Here is a 9,589-nt window from a genome sequence, read left to right on the forward strand (position 1 = left end):
GGAGGAGGCGCGCGCGCAGAGGTGGCAGCGAGCCACCGCTCCCTGCTCCCCCTGCCGCCTCCCAGAAAGACACGTTGACACTGGGGGCTGGACCAGGCGCTGGCCGGGGATGCTCGGTTTGCCCGCCAAGGGCTTTCCGGGAGCATCGGTGCGTTCCTAGTGGGGACCCTAAGGGAAGGGGTTGTGGCCATCGTTCCCGGGGGAGTCCCGAGGTGGAGAGGAGATAAGAGGCAGGTGCATCCGGCAGGGCCAAAGCCGAGCCTTGGAAGGTCAAAAGTTAACAGAAGAAGCTGGCTGGAGGACGGTCGGCTGCGGGAGGGTGTTGTTTGGGGATCAAAGCTAAATGAAGGCACAAACTGGGTAGTCCCCGCCCAGGGTCACTCACTTTCCTCGAACGCTTCGTGCAGGAGCAGAAAACCAAGCAACAGCCAAACCTTCATCTTCAGGGCTAAGGGCGCACGGGCAGAGGTGCCGGGACCGTGGTCGGCGGAGCAGCCGACAGCACCGGGCAAAGGCAGGGGCGCAGGGGGGAGGCGGCGGGCGAGGGGCGTGTCGGGGCGGGCGTCTGGGACGCCACAGCTGGAGGATTCGGTTTCATGAGATGGAAACCAGTTTGGGGGAAAAGTTGAGTTTTTCTTTTCTTACTTTTTTTTTTTTTTTTTTTTTTTTAAATTCAACGTTATGTGACCTCTCCTGCCCCCTAGCGGAGCAGTGGAGAGAGGCGCTTTTTCGTGCGCGGAGAGAAAGGGGCTAAGGGCAAGATGTCCATTATAACAGTCATTTACTGAATTTCTCCACCTGGGCGTTTCACCAAGTTTATCGACTTCAACGAGGCCCAGTGTAATCCTGTAGGTACTGATGGAGTCTTATTTAACCATAATTATCCAAATATCACCAACACTCTCAGGCAGCGCCAGAATGCCCTGTAAAAAGTGCCCTCTAAATATTTTTTTATTCCCAGGTTTGTCCCTTGGGCTAACAAGACCATTGTCCTCAGCAGTTTTTGCTGTTCCTCTGTATCTGGCCAGAAATGGGCTCTGCACCCAGCCCTGTTTCTTCTGGGCACCGGCATTTTTTCAGCCGATGAGATGATAGAATCCTGGGGTTCCCAAATGTGGAAGCCGGCCTTCCATTAGAGGGACCCACAGCAGGCCAGCTCCTTCCTTAGTTTCCAGCAGAGGTTTTGGAGAAATAACTCTGGCCTTTTTGTTCAGAAGTCCCATTACCGTGCAGGACACTCAGTTGAGTGTATGGGAGGGGCTGTGCCAGAAAACAGTTCCAAGTAATAGCATCAGTGCCTCTGGCCTCCCAACACATACAAATATATCTTTCTGGGGTGCCTGGGTGGCTTGGTTTAAGCATCTGCCTTCAGCTAGGTCATGATCCTGGGGTCCTGGGATGGAGCCCTGCATGGGGCTCCCTGCTCAGCAGGAGCCTGCTTCTCCCTATCCCTCTGTCCACACTCCCCCTGCTTGTGCTCCCTCTGTCAAATAAATAAATACAATCTTAAACAAACAAACACATCTTTCCTTCTGAATCAAAATCAGTACCATGGGCTTCTTTTAAAAGTACTATCTCTATTCTCCCAGGAAGCTCCTCAGTTCTAGCAAACTCTTCCCCAGCCTTCAGGTTGGGAAACCCAGAGAGGTTCACTGGTGCTCCATGAACCCTTCCGTATGCGTCTCAAAGCATGCTAAGGAGGTAATTGAAAGGAAAAGGAAATAATTTTGCAAACCAAAATATCCTCATATGTTCCATGGTGTAATATAAGCTACTAAGAGTGGCGAAGTTCAGAGGGGTGAGAAATCGTGCAGGTTGGAGGAGTAATGGGAAATCTCCGGCTAGGGCTCAACTTTGGAAAGCAGAGGAGAAGTGAGGGGGCAGGTGTGCATCTTTTCTGATTCCTGGGCCAGTTCTCGGGAGAGCGGGGACCCAAGCTCAGAGCAAGACCCGGCCAGGCTGGAAAGGTAGTTTGCCATGGGAGTAGTGTGGTAAAGGAGACTGAAGCAATAGTGGGGTCCACAGAAGGTGGGCTGTGGTGGGGTAGAGAATTTAGCATTAATGAGCCCCTCTGCAGAGAAGGTCATAGGTTTCTCAGTTTGCAGACCCCTATGATCAAAGCAGCTTGCAGGTACAATCCCCCAGTGAGCAGCAGGGTCTAGACCTCTAGCCCACTTCATTCCAACATTACTATTTAAGTGAGCTTGATTCAAAATAACAGGAAGGGGACTTCTCCCTCAACAGTGAAGGCAACGAATTCAGCACAAACCAGTATTCATCAGCCACTTAATGCCCAAGGAACCAAGAATTCCACCTACCATCACCAGCTCTGGGGCCAACGTTGCTCCTCCTTGAGTGCCGTGGAGAGAACAGTTGCCTGGGAATACGGGAGACCAGGGTTCAGATCCTAACATCGCCGCCAACTCCCAACTCCTCCCCCCAACTCCCGTTCACCTCTCTAGATTTAAGCTCTCTCCTTGTTAGAGGGAGGGAACTAGATGATCATTTCCACATGTGTCTACAAGGTGTTTGCTATTATGACGGTGGAGACCTCATTGCTATCGTACGGAGTGGATACCGTAAAGACAAGCATTTGAACCACCATAATGGGATGCTTCTCCTTGTGGGCAGCACACACAGGAGTGCTGAATCCGCCTGGTCTGCCCCCACGGAGATCCCTTTTCATGGGGACTCCACGACGTTGACCACTTCACTCTTACTGGGTGTGGGAGCCTGGGTTCAGTCTACATCTCCTCTCCCCAACTCCCCATAGTCGCCAGGCCCTGCCTGGTCTACCTGCTGACTGCACCAAGGCCACCCCTCTTCGCTGTCATCCCTCGCTCCATAGCCTCCTAGTTGGTCTCCCTGCCCCTTCTTTTTGCACCCCAACAATTCCAGCAACCACATCTGTCTGTGCAGTCAAATGCTCTACCACTAACCACATCTGTCTGTGAATGATACTCTAAACATCTAATGCAATTGAAACTCTTCAAAAGCCCTCTGGGAAGGCTGAAACTCCCAAGTTCACTGCCTTGCTGGTCTCTCTGGCTGCCTCCCTTGGTGCCACTCTCTGTCATGTCCTCCTCCACACTACCGGCACACTGCCTTCACCGCCCTCCCCCCCAGGCTTCATTGTGGGTTCGCCGCTCCTGGGACTCCCTCTGCCCCAAATAGTCCACTCCCCTGTTATATACCTGCCTACTCGCTCACCACACCCCAAATCCTGGCCTCCCTTGCCCTCCAAAACTTGGCTCAGATCTTGCCTCCTCCCAGCTGGGCTTCGCCCTTCTCTCGTAATGGAAACTTCTATCACAGCATTTAGAACAAAAGGCAGAATTTAGTTGTGAATCTAGCTATGCTTCTTTCTCCTGCACCATTCTAGGAGTTCAAAGGTAGGAACTGTGTCTTACTAAATTTTGTATTCCATCATCAGTTTCTGGAAAGTAATAATTGGTTAGGAACTTACTCTGTTCCAGGCAGGGTGTAATCACTGTTTCTTATTGATCCAATCAACAAGCCTGTAAGGTAGCTTCTGTTATTAGTATTGTCCCCATTTTATAGATGAGGGTGCCCAAAGTTAAACTTGTAGCTAAGTCATAACCCAGGTTTTGCCTGACTCCCAGATCTGTGGGTCTAACCCCTCACTCTACTCGCTAAAATGAGCTGCTGAAATCACTACGGATAAAAGTCGTCCAACGGGGCTTGCCCTATAAACTCGAGATGCCACTCAGTTGTCTCTCTTAGCTCCTGAGGCTAGCAGTGAATACACTGTGACTTGCCTCAGTGTTGCACAAGACGACAGGGCAGCCAGACGAGCGGAACTGCACACCCTTCCACGGAGAGAGGAAACACACACCCTGTTCCCCATTTTGTAGGAGCCAGAAGAGCAGGTGGCCATGGAAGCAACCATTAGAAGAACACAGCTATAATTTTAATGAATTGTTAAGAAGCCGAATGCGGACTGGAATGAAGCTTGAGAATCTCCTGGAAGCCTCAGACTCCAGAAGAGTCCAGATTCACTCGGGAGCTCTTTCCATCACCCCTGCGGGTTGCTGGTGAGGAAGAGCAACCAGATGGCCCCACACAGGAAGAGACTTGGCATTAACGATGCACTGCACTCAGTAGCTCCACCTGTGTTTTCTTTTGTAAAGAAAGTTTTTTTTTTTTTTTTAATCACTCAACCCACTTAAAGATACTTAAAACCTCCACAGAATTATATAGGACAGAAAATGACAAAAATTATAAAAACGGCTTTTCATATCCCCTACCCTTCCCACTAGCTATGAAGGGTTTCAAAGGCAAAATGCTCCAGAGCTTCATTGTTGTCCTGTTGATAACTAGTTTGGTTGTTTAAAAAACTCTTTTACAAAAAAAACAAAAAACAAAAAACTTCACTAACTGTTGTGATCCAAATATCTAGATGCTCACGAGTGGTCATTCTATAAGAAGTGAAGTGAAAATGAAATATTCACCCAAAGGTCATGATCTCTCATATTTTTTGTGAATGTTGCCAATTTAACAAGGCTGTCCCTGTTGACAGCCAATTCTGCTTTCCTCTGGAGCAGCCCGCCTCCCCCCACTCTCCCGAATCACGCTACTCAATATTTATAACCTGGAGTGGGGTGGGGGTGGGGGGTCTCATTATGCTCTTTTTTAAAGAAAAGATTTCATTTACTTATTATTTATTTGAGAGAGAAAGAGCACAAGCCAGAGAGGGAAGAAGTGGATATAGGGAGAAGGAGAAGCAGATTCCCAACCGAGCACGGAGCTCAGTGTGGGACTCAGTCCCGGGATCCTGGGATTATGACCTGAGCGAAATGGCAGACACTTATCAACTGAGCCACCCAGGTGCCTCTCCTTATGCTCTGTTAATCCCCTTTCCTTTTGTTACTATTGAGAATGAGCGTTTTTTCATGTTTTTATTAGCCACTTCTATTTGCCTATTTTTGAAAACTGAGTTATTTTGATTACTTTCTTACAATAGTAGAATCTTAATATATTCTGGTTTGTAAACTCTTTGGGTGTTATACATATCACAGACATTTTCTTCTAATCCTTTTCTGGTGTTTTAGTGTTGCTAATGGTGCCTTTCTTCGAACAGTTACAACCAATGTTTAAGCAATTACATTTTCAGTAACTTCTTTCATGGCTTCTGAGTTTTATATCTCCTTAGGTAGGTCTTCTCTGCCTCTGATTGTCCAACTATTTTATATTTTCACCTAAAATTTACATAGTTTTGTTTTTATGTTTGATCTTTAAACCTATCTATATCTTTTCTTTTTTTTTTTTAGTATTACAAGTTAGAAATCTAATTTTATGTGTTTCCATTGTTTGGTTAATGTCACATTATTATTTGTTAAATGATTGGTCCTTTCTCCATCTTTTTGAGTAGACTTTTAATGTGTATTCAATTACATGTGTATATGGGTCCATTCTGTTTTATTCTATTGATCTCTTCTATTGATCTTTATTTATACCTATAGAAATATCAGAATGCTTTAATTGGTACTGACTTTTTTTTAAGATTTTATTTATTTATTTGACAGAGAGAGATCACAAGTAGACAGAGAGGCAGGCAGAGAGAGAGAGAGAGAGGGAAGCAGGTTCCCTGCTGAGCAAAGAGCCCGATGCGGAACTCGATCCCAGGACCCTGAGATCATGACCTGAGCCGAAGGCAGCGGCTTCACCCACTGAGCCACCCAGGCGCCCTAATTGGTACTGATTTATAGCATATTTTGTCATTTGTTTTGACCTCCATCATTGTTCTTTTGCTTATCATTGTACGTTTTCTCTTCCAGATGAAGTATGGAATCAGCTTGTCAATCTCCATAAAAATTTTATTGTGTTTTGATGATGATTGCATGGAATCCATGTTTGGAGGAAGAATGGTTATATTTACAATATTGAGTCTTCCCATCCGGAAATATTATAATATGAGCTTTCAACTTACTCAAGTCTACTTTTATGTCCCCATTATATTTTAATAATTGGTTAGTGCTGGTATTAGGACAACAGTTTTAGAATTCTACATTCCCAGGTATATTTTGTATCAAATAGTCTTTAGCTAAATATTGGCTACCTAAATTTGTTTGTGTGAGTGTATGTATGTGTTTGTGTTTAGCTGCATAGCTAAAAACCTATATAGTTATATTAACATAGTTATACTTTTTCATGTGTCTTGTTTGTTAATAGCAATCAATAATAATAAGCAAGGCTTATTTCTTATTTTTATTTGCTTTTTTATTTTGCTATTATGAGTGATGTTCCCCCAGTGCCTTGTCAAATTAGTTAACTGGTACATCAAAAATAATTTTGGGGCGCCTGGGTGGCTCAGTGGGTTAGGCCGCTGCCTTCGGCTCAGGTCATGGTCCCAGGGTCCTGGGATCGAGCCCCACATCGGGCTCTCTGTTCAGCAGGGAGCCTGCTTCCTCCTCTCTCTCTCTGCCTGCCTCTCTGCCTACTTGTGATCTCTGTCAAATAAATAAATAAAATCCTTTAAAAAAATAATTTTGGAATTCTGCTTTCCCAACACTTGAGGCAAATTTAGGTATCTACACTTATCTGAAGTCTGAGTTCATAGGCTGAACTGTGTTCCCTCCTCCTTCCCAAATTTAAATGTGGAAGTCCTAACCTCCAGTACTTCAGAATGGGACCCTATTTGGAAATATGGTCTTTAAAGAGGTAATTACGTTAAAACATGGTCATTAGGGTGAGTCCTAAACCAAGATCACTGGTACTCTGCTGAGAGTTAATGTAGACACAGGCCCAGAGGGAAGACCATATGAAGATACCAGAAGACAACCTCCTACAAACCCAGGATGGAGGCTCGGAAGAAACCAACGCTGCCAATGCCTTAATCTCAGACTTCTAGCCTCCAGAGCTGTGAGAAAATAGAGTTCTGTCACCTGAGCCATGAGTTTGCGTTACTTCGTTAGGACAGCCCTAGGGGACAAATACTCCTTGAGGATGGGAGCGGAAATTACAAGAAGTATAGGGGCTTTTCAAAAACGCATACCTGCTTCCTCACAGACTTATTATCCTTGAAGGAGATAATCTCAGGATGACTGAATTTGAAAAATGAAACTGCCAAAATTGTACATTTTATGGGTTGTATTTCGCTATTAAAAACCCATTGGCTTCTCTTGGGTGAGAAAGATTATTAGAATCTGTTTGTCTTGGTCTTCCATTCTGTTTGCCTTCGTCTTTCATTCTTCCTCCAACAATTGCTGGGATATTGGCCAATCAAAACAAGCATTTTCTTACAGCTCCAAGTCAAATACAACTTGAAACCTGGTTTCCTAAGGTGTGATTAATTATTGTGCATTTAGTGTCTGATCACCTTAATGGACCCTCTTACTAGTCCGTATAGCTTTCCACTGATTTTTTTTTCTTTTTTTTTGGTTTTTAGATAAATGATCATATTACCCGCAACAGCCACTTTCTGGTTCTTGGTTAGTGGCTGCCTGTCTGCTCCCTCCACCTCACTTGTAGGGCAGCCTTTTATGTTGGTCGCCCACCACCCAGCCGCAGGAAGCCCAGAGCACCTCAGGGATGGGACAAATGCAGGAGGCCATGCCTTCTCTGAACCATTAGATACGGCCTGATGTAGGAAGAGGAGATGCTGCAAACACAGCAATGGCTCTTTAAAAATGGTGTCCAGGGGGCGCCTGGGTGGCTCAGTGGGTTAAAGCCTCTGCCTTCGGCTCAGGTCATGATCCCGGGGTCCTGGGATCGAGCCTCACATCAGGCTCTCTGCTCAGTGGGGAGTTGGCTTCCTCTTCCCTCTCTCTCTGCCTGCCTCTCTGCCTCCTTGTGATCTCTGTCTGTCAAATAAATTAATTAATTAAAAAAAAATGGTGTCCAGGGAACCGGTGTGACCCTCGGGAGGAAGCAGCACTATTTGAGGGAAGGTGCTTTACTGCCTCTCTCTGAAAATCTGGGACAGCAGAGCCCCTAGCACTGGATTAACAAATGCCAAGCCAGAGAAAAAAGAGGAGTGGCAGATGTCACAGACATCAGGAAATAGAAGAGAGAAGTGAGTGGGTTCAGGGTGGGGAGTAGGCTGCGCCCGGAGACTTAGGTCTAGAGAAGCAGATTTCTTCCCATCATCTTTAGAAGCAGAGTTGTTACACAATGTGTGTCTCAGGGATGCAGAATCAGTGATCCCTTCAGGTTACCCAAGGCCAGAGTTCAGCCCCTCTATTATGGTTTCCTTGTTTGTGAGTTATTTTGTATGTTGCCTTTTCAATATAAATCTTAATTAGTAACAGTTGTCTATTACTACTTTGTTCTGAAAAATCTCCCTTCTCCTCTGCTCCCTCTACTCTTTCTTCCCCTTCAAAGTGGTGACTAGCACCAGGAATTTGTTAGGTCAGCGAAACAAAAAAAAAGTCCAACATTGGGACATTTCACTTCTTGAACTGGTCTTCACTAACTACACAAATATAACCAAGAAGGACTCTTGGGTGGCTCAGTCTGTTAAGCATTAGCCTTCAGCTCAGGTCATGATCCCAGAGTCCTGGGATTGAGCCCTGAATCAGGTTCCCCGCTTGTGCTCTCCCTCTCTCTGACAAATAAATAAAATCTTAAAAAAGAAAGAAATATAACCAAGATGACTATTTTTTAAATTAATATTTCGAGGTTTAAGCAGAGCTAAATACCGCTTTAAATAGTGGTTTTAAATACCGCTCTGAAAATCCAATGGAATGCCCATCATTGCTGATGTTCCCACAGCTTCTCCTCAGGAGACATGTGGGGATCCCAGAAATTTAGTTTACTTAATATAGGTGGAGCAAGCAAAAGAACTTTCTTAGATTAGCTCCAGGATATAGTATGCTGTAAAGATGTATTGTCTGTTGGTAACAAGAGCCTTTAAATAACTGGGGGAAGAGGGTTAATGCTAAATGAAAATGAAAGTGACTTAAAACCACCATTCTCTCCTTTTTCTTTATTTTTTATCATTTTATTATTTTCTTTATTTAATGGTAAATGATCAATGATCCTGTGCCCATTTGTTTTCTCCTACTTCCTCTATCTGCTCATTTTCTGAAAGTGTCTTCTATCGGTCATTTGCACCTTGGTGCCAAGTCAATGTTTCAGTTCCAAGAACATTGTCATTTTAAGTCTGATTTCTACCGGGGTCCTTGCTTGAAGAAATCCCTTGGTCCTGGCTTGAAGAAATGTCAGATGTCAGTGCAGTGCACAGACAGGGAAAGATTTTGGAGACCTGGAGACTCAGCCACTGGGAAACTTATGTTCCCCAATGGTGTAGTACTTGTGAGTTAAGGGATTCAGAGCCCAGAAACAAGCTTGCTCCTCATCAGGGAGGTACAAGCCCACCTTGAGCTGCAGAGTGCTCCTGGGTAGTACAGGCCTGTCTTGTTTTCCTCTTCATGTTGGCTGCTCCAGTTTTATTTATTTTTTTTTAAATATTTATTTAAGAGAGAGAGAGAGAGAGAGTGCAAGCCCACACATGCATGTGAGAGCAGAGGGAAGGGCAGAAGGAGAGAGAATCCCAAGCAGACTCCACACAGAGCTCGGAGCCCACCCAGCGCTCCATCCCACTGCCCTGAGATCATGATCCGAGCAG

General features: G+C 45.3%; 1 protein-coding gene across 1 annotated transcript in view; it reads right to left on the bottom strand.

Moving 5' to 3' along the window:
• Window positions 1–875, bottom strand: part of PDGFRL (platelet derived growth factor receptor like) — an 84,769-nt gene extending 83,894 nt beyond the window's left edge. The window contains exon 1 of the mRNA XM_044225504.1: window positions 386–875. Coding sequence (XP_044081439.1) covers window positions 386–440 — 55 coding nt within the window. The 5' untranslated portion in view covers window positions 441–875. The remainder of the gene's footprint in view (window positions 1–385) is intronic.
• Window positions 876–9,589: the final 8,714 nt, after the last annotated feature.

This window comes from Neovison vison, chromosome 11, assembly GCF_020171115.1.
Source record: "Neovison vison isolate M4711 chromosome 11, ASM_NN_V1, whole genome shotgun sequence".
Classification (NCBI taxonomy): Eukaryota; Metazoa; Chordata; class Mammalia; order Carnivora; family Mustelidae; genus Neogale; species Neogale vison.